General features: G+C 31.8%; 2 protein-coding genes and 1 long non-coding RNA gene across 9 annotated transcripts; 2 read left to right on the top strand and 1 right to left on the bottom strand.

The window, feature by feature from the left end:
• The first annotated feature begins 3077 nt into the window (after positions 1-3077).
• Positions 3078-11841, top strand: LOC126865902 (NPC intracellular cholesterol transporter 1 homolog 1b-like). 4 transcript variants are annotated; one of them, XM_050618855.1, is made up of 23 exons: positions 3082-4378; positions 4677-4897; positions 5048-5178; positions 5305-5422; positions 5624-5813; positions 6195-6266; positions 6504-6721; positions 6816-6914; positions 7003-7205; positions 7276-7476; positions 7550-7754; positions 7854-7970; positions 8109-8289; positions 8376-8503; positions 8600-8857; positions 8988-9151; positions 9251-9366; positions 9438-9577; positions 9700-9896; positions 10113-10344; positions 10677-10790; positions 10861-11023; positions 11176-11841. In XM_050618855.1, the coding sequence occupies exons 1-23, from the start codon at positions 4162-4164 to the stop codon at positions 11259-11261; spliced, it is 3771 nt and encodes a 1256-aa protein (XP_050474812.1). In that variant the 5' UTR covers positions 3082-4161; the 3' UTR covers positions 11262-11841. The 4 variants fall into 4 exon arrangements, 3 of the variants coding, with proteins under 3 accessions (XP_050474813.1, XP_050474812.1, XP_050474814.1); XM_050618857.1 differs by lacking the exon at positions 3082-4378 and having other exon boundaries at positions 4771-4942; XR_007689722.1 differs by lacking the exons at positions 10113-10344; positions 11176-11841 and having other exon boundaries at positions 3078-4378; positions 10861-11007.
• Positions 11842-11976: 135 nt separating this feature from the next.
• LOC126865905 (histone-lysine N-methyltransferase E(z)) lies at positions 11977-16316 on the top strand. Of its 4 annotated transcripts, none has more exons than XM_050618863.1 (12): positions 11977-12688; positions 12769-13070; positions 13141-13383; positions 13459-13675; positions 13847-13870; positions 14142-14242; positions 14312-14489; positions 14576-14950; positions 15021-15311; positions 15388-15570; positions 15660-15825; positions 15892-16316. In XM_050618863.1, exons 1-12 carry the CDS (start codon positions 12553-12555, stop codon positions 15950-15952), a joined length of 2277 nt encoding a protein of 758 aa, XP_050474820.1. In that variant the 5' UTR covers positions 11977-12552; the 3' UTR covers positions 15953-16316. The 4 variants fall into 4 exon arrangements, with proteins under 4 accessions (XP_050474820.1, XP_050474819.1, XP_050474818.1 ...); XM_050618862.1 differs by having other exon boundaries at positions 12757-13070; positions 13850-13870; XM_050618861.1 differs by having other exon boundaries at positions 12757-13070.
• On the bottom strand, positions 13972-16592 carry LOC126865915 (uncharacterized). Its single transcript, XR_007689726.1, has 2 exons — positions 16444-16592; positions 13972-14026 (listed from the first exon to the last, which is right to left on the bottom strand). It is a non-coding gene; the product is annotated as an uncharacterized LOC126865915 (long non-coding RNA).
• Positions 16593-16708: the final 116 nt, after the last annotated feature.

Below are 16708 nucleotides of genomic sequence, written 5' to 3'. Positions count from 1 at the left end.
AGAAATGTAATATTCTGGGCGGGGGGGGAGGGTATGAATATACGAATACATCTGCATATTACTACCGAAACTTGAAAATCCATGTCAAGTATCTTTGAAAGATCATGGTTGAAAATCGTCTTTTACGCTCCGCTTCCGCTTGAAGTTTGCGTATGTTCACTTGGAACATGTAGAAAAAATGACACACGCGGGCAATAAAAAAACGTATTGAATGAGCATTGTATACTGTTGAATATTGTATATAACGAAAGAATAAACCAAATAAGACCAAATACGACAAATTATAGGAAACAAATAAAAAGGAGTAGAAGAAGAGTAGCAAGAAAGGAAAGAAAATGAAGAGAAAGAAAGAAAATGAGAAATAATTTGAAAAAATGAAAAATTGTCAACCAACCAAAAATAAAATAAGACTACAAACTGAAATCACAGAAAAGCGATAGATGTACATTTTACACCGATTTATAGAATTTGAAAGCTTGATCGTAGCTGTACGATAAAATTCTTTACACTTTCTATAATTATCATTATGCTATAAAACCACGTGCTCTTTTTTTTCTCATTCAACATCCATACATACGTGCACACTTTGCAACATATGCACACACTTACATAGTAATCGCATAATCGCACACGTGCGCATATACACACAATACGTACATACATAATAAGTTATTGATTAATATTTCACGATGGAGAAGAAATAACAAAATATCTACTTAACGATTATTATAGATATAATGCGTGCGGATTTAAGATTTACAGATTTTCCGTTGCTCGAGTTATTGCATTGTCTACTACTACTACTACTACTACTACTACTACTACTACTACTACTACTATTACTACTACCACTACTACTACTACTACTACTACTACCACTACTACTATTACTACTACCACTACTACTACTACTACTACCACTACTACTACTGTTACATTATTACACTATCACACTGCTACACTATACTACTATTACTACTACTACTACTATTACTGCTGCTACTACTGTTGCTACTCCTACTACTACTTCTATTACCACTCCCACCTCTCCCCTTCCTCTTACTACTACTACTATTACTAATCCTATTACTACTATTACTATTACTACTACTGCTGCTTCTGCTATTACTACTGCTACTACTACTACCGCTACTACTGCAATTGCTGCTACTACTGCTGCTACTGCTGCTACTACTACTACATACACACAACATATTAAAATATGTAACACACAAATTTTATTATATAAATTTTACCGAGATACGTTTCCGAACAAAAGTTGATATTTCCTTTTTTCTCGATCTGCATGACATCCTGTTTATCCTACACAAGATAAATTGAGATTCCTTCTTTAAATTGTAATTCATTTGGAATTAACATCGATACAGAATGAGTTAGAATCGTGATAGGAGTAATTGGTCCAATAATAAATATTACTTTTTCGTAATTTTTCAGAGTATTAAATCGGTTTGTTATATATGAAATACTTTATCCATCAAACATAAAAACCTAGTGATAAGGTTTTTAGTGTTTAATATTCCATTCAGTAGATCGTATTACGCCTACATACATACATTCATATTTATATGACAATCAATGGAAATCTTAGATTAATTATTTTTTCTGTTTCAAAAGAAGGAAAACTGGTACAACGAAAAATGAGAATTATAATTATTATAATCACGTTAGCAGTATTAATAAAGAAAAGTATCGATAATATTGTTAATAATAAGAATGAGAAGAAATCGGAAATTTGAAGAGCGATAAAGCGAAAAAATAATTAAGATCAAAGTATTTTGTGTGTTTAGCTTGTGAGAAATTAGGCCGTTGGTGCGTGATAACGGATCCTAAAAATGTTAGGAGTATCGTAAAGTTCCTGAAGATTGAATAAACACGCAACGCAGGCAATGAGAAAAATGGCAAATGGTCGCAACACTGTAGCTCGGAGACGTATCTTGGTACATAGTTGGCCTAGTAACAAGTTTCATATTTTTCGCCCCAATCGAAGTGAATCGTCAAGTACTTATCATCTATTATACTATATTATTGACATTATCCAGAAATTTTATTGAAATAAACTTTATCGATACCGTTGAACATAATGTACTTAAATTGTGACGACGACAATTTCGATATTGTTACGGGCACTGAGTATACAGAGTGAAAGGAGAAAACAAAAATGAGGGAGAAGAGACAGGATGCGAGAAAAAGGGGAAAAGTAAGTAAATGAGTGAGTGAATGAATAAGAGTGAAGACGGTAAACGTGGCTCCGTGATGTGTGTACGTTTGATTGTATGTATGTGTGTATGTATATGGAGGAATGAGAGAAGAAAATTGGAAAAATGAGAGAAGAAGGAAGTGGGAAGCAAAAAATAAACGGACATCAGCCTTTGAATGGTTGTGAATCCGAATATTTGAAATGAGAGAGATCGATAGAATTATTATTGTATAATTATATAAACGGAAATATAAGAGATACAAATATGAGTAGGAATACGAATATAAATGTGAATATGAATATGAATACGAATATGAATATGAATATGAATATGAATACGAATATGAATATGAATATGAATATTAATATGAATACAAAACAAATTGGAACAGGGTGGGCCGGTCGTGTTAAAATAAAACAAGTATAGAATACAATGACGATATAACGAATCTTTCTACGTATATTATTTCCCTGTCATTAATACATATGCACACTTGTGTGATGAATCAGAAATTGAGAAACCTTGTACCTTACGTATAAATACGCAAAGGCAGTGCAAACATGTTGTTTATGTTTTGTGTAATTATACATTAGTAATGAACATTATATAATTATGATAATTCCTGTATTTATTGTTACTGTTCCTCGGTTACACGGAAATGTTCAAGAATGATCCATTTGTACAATCATTAAGTTATTAAAATATGATTATTCAGTATCAAAGATGCGTATCTTTTCTACCTCCTTTTCTACTCCATTCATCGTTCTTACATATTACTCTTTCTTTTTTTGCGATTCTATCTGATTTTATTATATATACATATATACAAGAGTAAAATTTAAAAATAATATTGTAGAGTAAGAATGATTCGGTAACTGTGACAAAGTACATAACACAGGTGTATTATTATCTCCAATTAAAACTAGATAGAACGCAGGTGTGCACAACTTGATACTGAGGCCAGGTACGGATTAAGTGTCTTCACGGGAGAATTCCCATTTTTTAAGTCCCTGAAAATAATTGTCTAAGTTGGAACAAAAATTTGAAAATGCTTTGAAAAAAGTTTTGTAACGGTAGCTTGTTTTATAAGTTTTAAATTTTATTAATAAGCTACTTTACATAGTTTCTTCTTTCTTCTATCAAGTATATATACTTGATAAATTTTCAATTTTGATTTTCTCTGAAACGGAGCGTTATATGAAAATATTTTACTCTATAGTTTTTTCTTGTTTCTTCATAAGGAATTATTCGACCAAAAGCTGTATATACAATATATTTATATTACTTATATTATTCTTTTAAAAACTTTTGTAAAAATGAAACAATTACAAAAGAAACTGGATTTTATAAAAATATTTCAATATGATTTATTGCAAAATAAGTCTTATTTTATATTTATGGAAATTTATTTCATTTCAACACGCCTCTCCCTTTCTCATTTTTGTATGAAGAATCACCGTTAAGTCATTTTCCAAACGTTCCAGGCCTGAAAAACTTTAAATCGGCCCTGCATGAACCGATCATTATCAATGATTTATTGAGTATATCGATATTAATCTACGATGTACTCTGCTCCGATAAGTTTTTATATTTCCATTACTGCTTACGAGAAGTTTAATTTCATTGTAAATGTTCATCTCTTTCTAACAGCTCCTTTATTAATATATTCAATCACACGATAAGATGTTCGATAAATTCGATATGAAGACGAAAAGTCAGTATTAGTTTAAGGTATTCCAGACTGATTCTTCGATTGAGTAACAAAACAAACGATTCATAGGTGACATTAATGACAAAATAGTTATCAATTCATTTGTTGGTAGTGATTGTGAAGGAAGGAAGTTAAGAGGTATCGAAGAAGAAAAGAACCAAACTCTGTGAAGTTAACATAATCTACGGGTGAAATCCGAAATTCACGCTTGAGTTTTGAATTATTCGCAATATGAGTCGAAACAGAATATTTGTTTTACTACTATTCTGTTATATGTTACAATTAACGCAATGCACAGATAAATACCACTGTGTATGGTACGGAAAGTGTGGTACCCGGAAAAATTTGCAGCTTGCGTGTGCGGCAAACAATACTGCAAAACCAATCAATAACACATCAGCCTCAGAACTTCTCCGTGGAAAATGTCCACAATATTTCGAAAATATAGGTATTAATTTCATTTTCATTTTCATTTTCATTTTCATTTTCATTTTCATTTTCATTTTCATTTTCATTTTCATTTTCATTTTCATTTTCATTTTCATTTTCATTTTCATTTTCATTTTCATTTTCATTTTCATTTTCATTTTCATTTTCATTTTCATTTTCATTTTCATTTTCATTTTCATTTTCATTTTTACTTTGAACATTACTTGTATCTTTCCTTATTGCTTATTCGTTTCTCATGCATCAGGTCTTGTACATATATATATATTTAAATATGTAGTTACGTGTAAATGTTTTAGGTTCGAATGAACCAGAATTATGTTGCGACTCTGATAATATTGAAACGTTGGTTACACAGCTGTCTATGGCCGAAACCATCTTTGGCCGATGTCCAACTTGTATAAAAAATGTATATAAGTTACTATGCGATTTAAGTTGTAGTCCTGAACAAAGTAGATTTCTCAATGTCACGAAAACAAATAAAACTTCAGAAGGCAAAGAATACGTCGAAGAATTGGAAGTGAGTGAATCAGACGCGCTTTAATATCATTCTATGACATAACAAGTTCGTTAAATGTAAAAAATTTAATGTCTCTCGAAAAATCTACTCTACTTATTCTTCAATCTTTCGCATGAATAAATAAATTATATCCATTTTCAATCGTTTTAGGTTTATATTGATGAAAAATACATGAACGATACCTATGATTCCTGTAAGAATGTCGTGTATCCAGCATCTGGAAATTTAGCTATGGATCTCGCTTGTGGAGTTCACGGTGCTAGTAGATGCAATGCAAAATTGTAAGCAATTATAAAATTTAAACCATCCTACCGTAACTTTATATGAAGCAATAGATATTTACGTAAATTTACGTAAGTTATCTATTTACATACTTATATCAAAATTTCAAAAAAGTATAATTGTAGATGGTACGAGTTTCAAGGTGATCCGATTGCAAATGGTTTTATAGCCTTTCGAATGACTTTTATAACAGATAAGCCATATTGGAACGAACCTACGAAGACATGTGACGAACAGTATGATGTGAGTCCAAAGACGAATACACATTGAAATGATTCATATTGTGATTCACATGTGTATCAAATGATACACATTGAATACACATACAAAGAGTAGACCAATACACATATAATTAAATACATACATATGTCTATGTTTTAAAGAGTACATAAACTGTTACTATAACTATAAAAAATGATTTATATTTGCGTTCTTTTTTGACAGGGTTTATCGGCATGTAGTTGCGTTGACTGTCCAAAATCCTGTCCTCTCATCAAATTAGACGAAAGCAATAATGTTCCCTTCATTCTTTTTGGAATAAACGCCTATGGTATCATAATAGCAGTTGGAATCAGTTGCATCGCCTTATTAATCACACTTGTATATCAATTCGTACGGAGAATATTTCGCTTAGGTATTTATAATATTTAATATAAGCAGCTTGCATAAGTGCTTATACGTACTTGTATGCTATGTACATTGTAAATACATATGTACATAGCGTTAGATCAAACGTGATCGTTTGCAGCCACGTAAAAAGAACATGTTTTGAACCAAATTTATTAGTATCTAGCGTACAACAAATGACCATGATAAAAATGTTGAAAACATTCTTTTCATATAGTGTTTTTTAAATAAGGGTTTTACGATATCTAATAATCGCCAACGAATAATATTGAAAAATCATTGTAGTACTATGTAGTACAAGTACATATATAGGCACTTATGTGCATTAGTGAATATAAGCGAATTTATATCTGTTCTATATCTGTTTGATATGTTGTGAATGATGAAGACGGAAAAAACCTGATTATTTGTAGAGGATATCATAAAATATTTCATGTGGCTTTCACTGCTTGGGGCAAAGGTACGTTTTTCTAATTACTTTATCTATTTATGTATTTATATAATTACAATACGTGTGTTGTATTGGATGTTAATCAAAATACTCTATTATTAATCATAGTACTGAATTACGTTTATCACTATACGTTTATACATATATCTTTATATATTATATATATTCATATATCGTTAGTGACTATCCTGTTATTTTTACTGATGTGAATAATACGATTACACTAACTATACTTATGTTCGATAGCATTCGCAAAATATCCATTCATCACGTTAATCATCTGTTCGTGCGTAATATTGGGATTAAGTTACGGAATGACGTATCTTTCTATAACAAGTAACCCGATAGAAATTTGGGCAGCACCTACTAGCAGAGCTAGACTTGAGAAAAATTACTTCGATTCTCATTTTCAACCGTTCTACAGAACTGAGCAGATTTATATTAAGTCCGTGGGCCTTGGTAAGGTAAAGTTGTTCAGTTATCCGAAATTTTAAACATAAACGTAGTAGGCATGTTAAGTATTCGAATACGTAAACGTATGTTTCAAATTATATTTAGATAATCCACAACACAACAAATGGTAATCTTGAATTCGGTCCTGTGTTCAACAAGGAGTTTTTGCTCTCTGTATATGATCTCCAAAAGAAAATATTGCAAGTAAGATAAGAGATAAAAAAAAAATGTTGAATGGAAAGAAAAAATACATGTAATATGAACGAGACCGCGTTGATATTGAAATTTTCAGCTTGGACAAAACGACGGAGAAGGTTTGGAACATATCTGTTATGCTCCTGTTCAAAGCGAATTTTTTGGCCCCGTTACTTTAGATCTTTGTACAGTGCAAAGTGTATGGGGGTATTTTCAAAATAATCTCACTTCGTTTAATAAGACAGATACATCAGATACGTACGAAGTAAATTATTTGGATGAATTGTACAAGTGTGTTCAGTAAGTAAGGAGTATTTATTGTGCCTTGCTATTGTTATTGCCAATTTCTTTTATCATATCTCTTTTGAAGAAATCCATACAATCCTGAATGCCTGGCACCGTACAAGGGGCCGGTTTTACCCGCGCTAGCCTTTGGAGGATTTCTTCGTGAGGACGAATTCAATTACGATGCGACAGATTACATCAAATCGACCGGATTGATTTTATCGTTTCTTGTAAAAAACTCACTAAACAAAACTGTACTTGATGCAACTCGCAAGTGGGAACAGCGGTAAAATTGATTCACAAAAATAGGATTGACACTTTTCTATTGAAATATTCAATCATTCGACTTAATCTTTTAGATTCATTGACTTTATGAAAGAATGGGATGTCAAAGAGAGACCAGAATTTATGGATGTCGCCTATACTACGGAGAAATCAATTGAGGATGAATTAGAGCGATCGTCGAAAGCAGAAGCAGTAACAGTAATATTCAGTTACGTGTTGATGTTCCTTTACGTAGCTTTTGCCTTAAGCGAAATAAAATGTTCCGTTAAAAAATATTTCGTAAGTTTTTCTTTTTGATATATATGTAGTTAATAATCACGTTCGTCTGCGTCCATATTTTCGCATTCGTTCTCCTTTTTCATGTTTCTGTCGTTTTAGGCAAACAGTAAAATAATATTAAGTATCGGTGGAGTTATCACCGTAATAGCGTCAGTAGCTTCTTCCCTTGGTATATTTGGCTATATCGGAGTACCCACGACACTACTCACGATCGAGGTAAATGAGTGGATATAAAGGAATTCGCAAATAACAGAATAACCGCTTTTTTCATCTACAATACATAGACGTTTCCTGTACAATACATAAATACTTATGTATTAGGAATATATATACATATATTATCTATATAAACAGGTAATTCCGTTTCTGGTACTAGCTGTGGGCGTAGATAATATTTTTATTTTGATTAATACGCATCAAAGAAATCCAAGACGTAGCGGAGAATCGGTGCCTGATCATATCGGCAGAATCATGGCCGAAGTTGGACCATCAATGTTACTCACTAGTACGTCAGAATGCTTCTGCTTCCTGATCGGTTAGTATCGATATTTTCGACGTTTAACGTTTATTCTTTATCAAACATTTAACTATTATTCTTACACTGAACATTTTCATTTGCAGGGACATTATCGACAATGCCTGCAGTAAATACTTTTGCACTCTATGCATTTGTGTCTATCTGGATCAATTTTTTGCTGCAAATAACTGCGTTTGTTAGCCTTTTATCGTTGGACGAGCAACGATTCGAGGTAAATGATATTATATCTACATACATACGTACATACATACGTACATACATACATATATACCTATTAAACTAATTTTTTAATTCTTTAATACTCTAGAATAATTATTTGGATGTATTATGTTGCATAAAAACGAAAAAAGAAAATTTTATAGTCGGGGAAAACTTCAGTTTCGCACATACGATCTTCAAACGTTTTTACACACCTTTTCTTATGAAAACGCCGATCAGAATAATTGTATTAATCATATTCATCGTAGTACTACTTACACACGTCATAGTATTGCCAGATATTAGTATCGGATTGGATCAAAAACTTTCGATGCCTGCAGATTCTTATGTTTTAAAATATTTTCAGGTAATGTCTTTATTGTATGGATTATATGTACCGTTATGCGATAATTTAATAGTAATGATAACTGTGTTGAAAATGGTGGTGATAATGACCTCGTATATCATAACGCGACTGAATATTCGGAATTTTTCAGTTTATGGAAGATCTTTTATCAATGGGCCCACCTGTTTATTTCGTGGTAACTCCTGGACTTGATTACAGTAGGAGAATGGTACAAAATATAATTTGTGGTGGTCAAGGATGTAATAGCGATTCTCTATACACGCAAATTTATTCGGCTGCTAAGCAACCTCAAAAGTTTGTATAATGCAATTCCATTGCATTCGAATTGCTCTTAATGATATGCATCCTCCACTCGAAACCTTGCTAATAGGATTATTCGTTATTCAATCGTAGATCGTATTTGTCAAAATCAGCTTCATCTTGGATAGACGATTATATGGATTGGTCACAAATTAGCGACTGCTGCAAATACTTTCAACATAATCAATCCTTTTGTCCACACACAGACTGTAATTATCACAAGATTTCATATTTTTACGAACCGGTTATTATTTTATTATAACCAACATTTCTATTATAGATTCGTGTGAGGAGTGCAATATTCATATCGATGCGGACCATCGACCAGATCCGTACAGTTTCCGAAAATATATATCCTACTTTATACAAGATATTCCAGACCCAAGCTGCGCAAAATCTGGTCGTGCTGCATACTTTGATGTAAGATTATTTCTATATTTTTCTTCCCTGCGCCTCCTGCTTCTTCTCCTCTTACATCTACAATTACATCTGATTTTTTATGTTCTACTAACATTCTAGCATCATTATTTACATATTTGTAGGCAATAAATTATCATACAGACAAATACGGTTTAACGGATGTTAAGGATAGTTATTTTATGGGATATCATATCCCGTTAAAAAAGTCATCTGATTGGTACGAAGCATTGAGATCTGCTAGAACTATCGCGGATAATATTACAACTATGATAAATAGTAAAAATCTAACCAACGAGAACATAACTATATTTCCATACAGGTTTGTCTCTTTCATTTTTATTTACTTTTATAGATTTTAAACTCAAATGCACCACTTTCTCAAAATCGAATTTTTATAAATTTCCCAGATTATATACGTATATGCATATGTACCTACACAAATATCATCATTATACCATTATATCATTGTCATCGTTAGCGCTATTGTTAATGAAAAATTGTGCGTATGAAAAATTTGATAAATTATTTCTTACAGCATATTCTATGTGTATTACGAGCAGTATCTCACAATTTGGAAAGAAACGCTATCGTCATTGGGTTACTCTCTTTGTGTCATCTTCATAGTGACTCTAATCCTAACAGGATTGTCGTTATTTTCGGCGATAATAGTAATACTGACAGTACTCATGATCATCGTAAATATAGGCGGTCTTATGTATTGGTGGCATATTCAATTAAACGCAGTTTCTCTCGTCAATTTAGTAGTGGTATGGTAACAAAATGGCACACATATAATTGCATACTAACAACGAATCACACGAATCTATACTATTTATGTATATGTACATATTTGAATAATGTATAACAGAGCGTTGAAATCCGTAGAAATCTTATGAAGATCAACTATGATCACAGAGGGCAAATACGTAAAAATAATTAAATATGTATATACATAGATTGTGACAAATACATATACATATTTGTATATTTCGTTCTTCACATATTTTATTCGACAGAACACACATCCATTGTAACCAAAGCCTAAAGACACATAGCAGCAATGAAAACCTATATTCGATTAAATTTCGACTTCTTACAGGCCGCTGGTATATCCGTAGAATTTTGCAGTCATATCATACATTCGTATTTAAAATCTACGAAGAAAACAAAAATTGATCGTGCATCTGACGCACTTAACAACATGGGAAGCTCGGTATGTATAAATACTCTTTGTCTATCAATATTCTAATTAATATGTTTTCTTTCGTTTTGTTCCGTTGCAGGTATTCTCAGGAATCACATTAACGAAAATCGTAGGTATCATTATACTGGCGTTTTCGAAAACTCAAATCTTCCAAATATTCTTCTTTCGAATGTATTTGAGTATAGTAGTTTTTGGTGCTGCGCACGGTCTAATATTTTTACCGGTGCTACTAAGTTTTATAGGTAGGGGAAATAAAGTTGCACATCGTACAACTCTTTTAAAACTATATCGTATACATTTTGTATTATAAAATACATAAAGTAGTTGAATATACATAACTGTAATGCCGATACATTGTTTTTGTGAGTATATAACAATTATGAATCAATTTTAGGTCCATCAAGAACGTTAACAAATGTAGCAGAGAATGAAAACAAAAATGGACAATATATAACCAATATCACATTCAACAAATACTAACAACGTGTACTGTACAATGTACAAGGGGTTTTCATCCATGAATTATTATTACGTTTTAAGAGCGCGAAAACAAATTAATTTTCCACTTAGTTTTGAAACACATTAAAATCATATATACAATAGAATATATATTAAATTATTATTTCTAAAAATATATTTCTATCGAATAAAAATAATTAATAATATCACATATCTGCCTAAATATTAGAGAAGCTGTACATATTACATCTCAACATCGAATCATTTTAATCTCCACGGAAGAAATCCCGGTTCTGTACTTCAAATTATTGAATATCGGACAGAAGGTTAGACAGAAAAAATAAAATAATTTTCATTCTTTGGCCATTGTTTCCCGATAACATTTTTTAAATTTCGATGTGTAATGTCTCATTTTAGATATTTTTAGTTATATATAATGTTTGCATCTCATTATGTGTTTATATTTTATGTTATTAAGAAATGGTGTCCTTTTTATAAATTTGAAACAATTAATAATTGTAATGTATAAAAAATGTAATATCAAAAATTTTATTTAAAATTTTATAACAATTTCATATTAAATTTTATTTATTTCTCGAAATCAAGTATTTTATTTAGTGAGAAGTACAAGTTACGTTTCAAGATAGAGAAAGATGAAGAAAGTGATTCTTTTTTTTCATCGAGTCTCTTTCTCCTAACACCCTTCTCCATGCTCCACTGTCTAGAACTGCATACTTAGGTCAGACCACGTGGATCAGGCTCTGTCCAATCAAGGATTCTCCCGCCAGTTCCACTTCAATGGTTCTCGAATCATAATGATGCTTCCATTCCGCCATTGTACCCGAAATGCACGTGTATTGTATAATATATGTACAGAGTCCAAGTTAAGAAAATGATTGCCAAAGTACAATTTATAACTTTTCTTATAGTTAAAACACGAGTCGATTAATTATAAGATTAAGTACATTTTTTAGAAAATAGAAACTATTAATGTATAAATATTATCCTTTAATAACTAATTCAGAGTTTTTCAATAGGGTATTTGTATTTTTCTCCTTGCCATCATTATATATAGATATATGTATAAATGTGTCTAACTAAATGATTTCGAATTTCATTCTTAATTTATACATTCATATCCATTTTGGAATTTTGTTTATTTGAATTTGGATTTGAATTTACCGCCATATCACTACTATCAGCGTCATCATATCATAGACATCTACTGTCAACTAAAGACAGTTTCAGTAATAAAAGAAATCCAAGTACTCATACACCATTTTGTAGTATTCGGAATAAAGCTTTCGTTGCAATGTCAAAAGCAAAGGTATCTGCAGAATGGAAAAAGCGGGTAAAATCGGAATATATGCGTTTGAGACAAATGAAACGCTATAAACGGGCAGACGAGGTAAAAATTGCTTGGAATCAAAACCGTAAGATTATGTCCGGTTAGTATCTTCTTTATTTCTCACTATCGTTAAAGCAAATTTTGTCTTGAATTTTTACTACTTCTTAGATCTTTTAATAGTTGAACAAAAACGATGGGCAGACGGGAAAGCAATGTGGCTTGCAATGCAAGATATACCACCACATGTATCCTGTATGAAAAAGGCAGAAGTAACCAGTTCTGACAATGATGTACAATCATGTCCTGTTAAGATCATTAATGCAGTCACTCCTATACCAACCATGTATACATGGGCTCCAATACAACAGAATTTTATGGTTGAAGATGAAACAGTGTTGCATAACATACCTTATATGGGGGATGAAATTTTAGACCAAGATGGTACATTTATCGAAGAGTTAATAAAAAATTATGATGGAAAAGTATGTGCGATATGAGAATAAAAACTATGATTTATCATTATGGAAAGTAAGTTTAATCGATTGATTCTAGGTACATGGAGACAGAGAATCGGGCTTCATGGATGATTCAATTTTTGTGGATTTAGTAAATGCTTTAATACAGTATGAAAAAGAGGACAGGGATAGAGAACAAGTAAAGAAAGGAAAAGAAAAAGATGATGATAAAGATAAAGATAAGAAGGATATTCTTATCAAAACAGAAATTAAAGCAGAAAAATTGTTGGAAGAAGTTAGAACTGATAAAAATCCATTTCCATCTATGCATATATTTAATGTAAGTGGTATATATAGAAACTAATTTTCCCTTATTATTTATAACAGTTATAGTATCATTATATTAATTCTTTAGGCAATATCTAGTATGTTCCCTGACAAAGGTAGGCCAGAAGAATTAAAAGAAAAATATATAGAATTAACGGAGAGATCGGATCCCAATATCTTACCTCCAGAATGTACACCGAATATTGATGGAGTAAACGCAAAGAGTGTACCTAGAGAACAAACAATGCATTCCTTCCATACGTTATTTTGTAGAAGATGCTTCAAATACGACTGTTTCCTCCATCGTGAGTATAAAAATAAGACATAAATGTTTCACTCTTCTTAAATTGATTATATCATTTAATTATAAAGATCAGTATTGAGATACAACCTAATGGCTATACACCATGCTGTATCCCTGCCTTAAATTGATCATCTGTTAATTACAATCATTTATGATTCCTGATTTATTGTAGCAGCCAGGGGAGCGTCGCCGTCAGGTAAAGAACAACACTGCATACAAACGATCATATTTGAACAAACGCTTCTTTCTCTTTTTACTTTTATCTTCTCTTTCTTTCTCCCATTTCTTTCTTCTTCGTTCTTTATTCGGTTTATTTTTTTCGTTTAGCATGGAGAAGCCATCAAGGATACATCTGCAATCATATTTCGTTGGTCGTTCGACGCTGTGAACACATACTAAATTCTACATCGTCTGTGATACTTTCCTTTAGAAATAGCTTCACACTGAATTTACATTGTTACTTATAGGACTTCAAGTCTGTCATCCAGGACCAAATTTGCAAAAACGAAAGGGACCTGATTTGAAACCTTTTTCTGAACCTTGTGGAACAGAATGTTACATGCATTTGGTAAAAACAAGAATGATAATAACAGTAACAAGAAAAGCAGGCAACTAAAACGCGAATTTTGTTTCATAGGAAGGCATGAAAGAAAAACTTGCTGCACAAGCGGCAGATATAAAAGACGAGGAAAGCGATGAGAAACGCGGTGGTCCCAGAAAGGTACGGAAACAAGCAAGCGTAGATTCCGGAAACGAAGCGAGTAGTGAAGATAGCAATGATAGCAATAAGTATAGTCAGGCAGGTGGTTGTCAAGGTAATATACAGAATAACTGATTTTTTCTAAATAAGGTACATAGTGTCTACATTGATTCATATGTTGTTATCATATCGCTGTTATAGATTTTAAACAAAACGTTAATAAAGAAACAAAATCGGAAGAATTGATGGAAGATCAAGCTCAACCGGAAAATCAAACTCCATTTACTCTTCTGGGTCTCGATAAACGAATAAAAACAGAAAGCGAACCTTCGTGGACAGGTTCAGAGCAAAGTTTGTTTCGAGCTCTTCATAAAGCTTTCCCTGGTAATCCGTGCGCATTAGCACAAATAATGCTGACTAAAACATGTCAGGAAGTGTATCAGTTTGCACAGAAAGAAGCGTCAGATATTCCAGCAGTCGAAAATTTGAAGGACTTTACGCCACCACGAAAGAAAAAAAAGAAACACCGTCTTTGGTCAATGCATTGTAGAAAAATACAGCTAAAAAAGGATTCTGGTGAATATTCTAAAATAAATAATATTACTTTCTATAAATTCATAATTTATGTTATATTCTTGCTTTCAAGGTGCCAATCATGTTCATAATTTTGCTCCATGTGATCACCCGGGAAGACAGTGCGATAACTCGTGTCCATGTATACAAGCTCAGAATTTCTGCGAGAAGTTTTGCCAATGCAGTAGCGAATGTCAGAATCGTTTCCCAGGATGTAGATGTAAAGCTCAATGTAATACAAAACAGTGCCCCTGTTACCTAGCCGTTAGGGAATGTGACCCAGATCTATGCCAAACATGTGGTGCAGATCAGTTTCATATTACTAAAATATCGTGCAAAAACGTTAGCGTTCAACGCGGTCTCCGTATGTATATACATCTTTATATTTTTGAAATCATAACATTAACTTTCACTTCATATAAAGCATAATGTAATTTCAGACAAACATCTTTTAATGGCACCATCTGATGTGGCTGGCTGGGGAATATTTCTTAAGGAATCTGCGGCGAAGAATGAATTTATATCGGAATATTGTGGTGAAATTATAAGTCAAGATGAAGCTGACAGACGAGGCAAAGTGTATGATAAGTACATGTGTAGTTTCCTCTTTAACCTTAATAACGGTAAGAAAAATAGTAACAAGTCTTAAAATTTCCTACCAATGTTTGAAAAACAATCAAATTTCTATTAATTTTGCTGTTTTAACATTTAGACTTTGTCGTGGATGCCACTCGAAAGGGCAATAAAATAAGATTCGCGAATCATTCAATAAATCCTAATTGCTATGCGAAAGTAATGATGGTAAATGGCGACCATAGGATAGGTATTTTTGCAAAAAGAGCTATTCAGCCTGGCGAGGAATTATTTTTTGATTACAGGTAAAATTGCTAACATTATTATGTATCACATTATTTTCGCATTATATTTATATATTTCTCCTACAGATATGGACCAACAGAACAATTAAAATTCGTGGGCATTGAACGTGAAATGGAATTTTTATAATGTAAAATAAAGTTCATTAGACAGTAACATATTTGATAAAGATTGAAGAGAGATAAAGAAAAAGAAAGAAATAATAATACAGTTTTTGTTACAAAACAAATGAAAGCAAAAAAGAGAGAAATTTAATCAATAAATTATACATGTATTTTGGAAAATACCGATTTAATGTCTATAATATTGTTCATGGTCCTTTATCATCTAATTTAGTTTTATGTCTAAATCGAAAGTGGTTAAATTAAATATTACTTTTTCGTTTCACAAACAAAGATTAATAGTAATAAAGAAAGTTATAGTATGTACAAATACTTAATATAAATCTGACTAAATAAACGGTGTTAATTTAAAACAATATATATTGGAAAAGCTCTGTGATAAACTTGTTTGATAAACAATTGAGCTGTTAATAGCGATCTTCGTATTTTCAAGATAGTAATCGCTATGAATAGTTTGTATACATATCTGTCATTGTAATCATTAAATCTTGTACTTACAACAAAATGTCGTTCCAAAATGAATTATAATTGAATTTCATTAACATAATTAAACATGCTAATGTTAAAAATGTTGCTTGTATCGATCGGATAATCTGTTTATTACTTTTGTTTCTCTTTCTCTCTTTCCTTTTTCCGCTTGTTCTTCTCCTTCTTCCTACTTCTCCTTCTCCCCACCATCGCGGTAAGGGATCCAAAAGTGCAAGAACTACGAATAGGTTGCAGTGTATAATAGTTATATTTTTTCCTTGTGATCCACTTACAC

This window comes from Bombus huntii, chromosome 5 (genome assembly GCF_024542735.1).
Source record: "Bombus huntii isolate Logan2020A chromosome 5, iyBomHunt1.1, whole genome shotgun sequence".
Classification (NCBI taxonomy): Eukaryota; Metazoa; Arthropoda; class Insecta; order Hymenoptera; family Apidae; genus Bombus; species Bombus huntii.
This window is presented reverse-complemented; position numbering and strand designations above follow the sequence as displayed.

Bases quoted from the DNA above. Each gene is read 5' to 3' on its own strand.
- LOC126865902 (XM_050618855.1), top strand. From the start codon at position 4,162: ATGAGTCGAAACAGAATATTTGTTTTACTACTATTCTGTTATATGTTA. The intron at 4,379-4,676 runs GTATTAATTTCA...TAAATGTTTTAG, and splicing joins ACAATATTTCGAAAATATAG to GTTCGAATGAACCAGAATTA. The intron at 5,423-5,623 runs GTGAGTCCAAAG...CTTTTTTGACAG, and splicing joins CATGTGACGAACAGTATGAT to GGTTTATCGGCATGTAGTTG.
- LOC126865905 (XM_050618861.1), top strand. From the start codon at position 12,553: ATGTCAAAAGCAAAGGTATCTGCAGAATGGAAAAAGCGGGTAAAATCG. The intron at 12,689-12,756 runs GTTAGTATCTTC...ACTACTTCTTAG, and splicing joins AAACCGTAAGATTATGTCCG to ATCTTTTAATAGTTGAACAA. The intron at 14,243-14,311 runs GTAAAAACAAGA...TTTGTTTCATAG, and splicing joins CAGAATGTTACATGCATTTG to GAAGGCATGAAAGAAAAACT.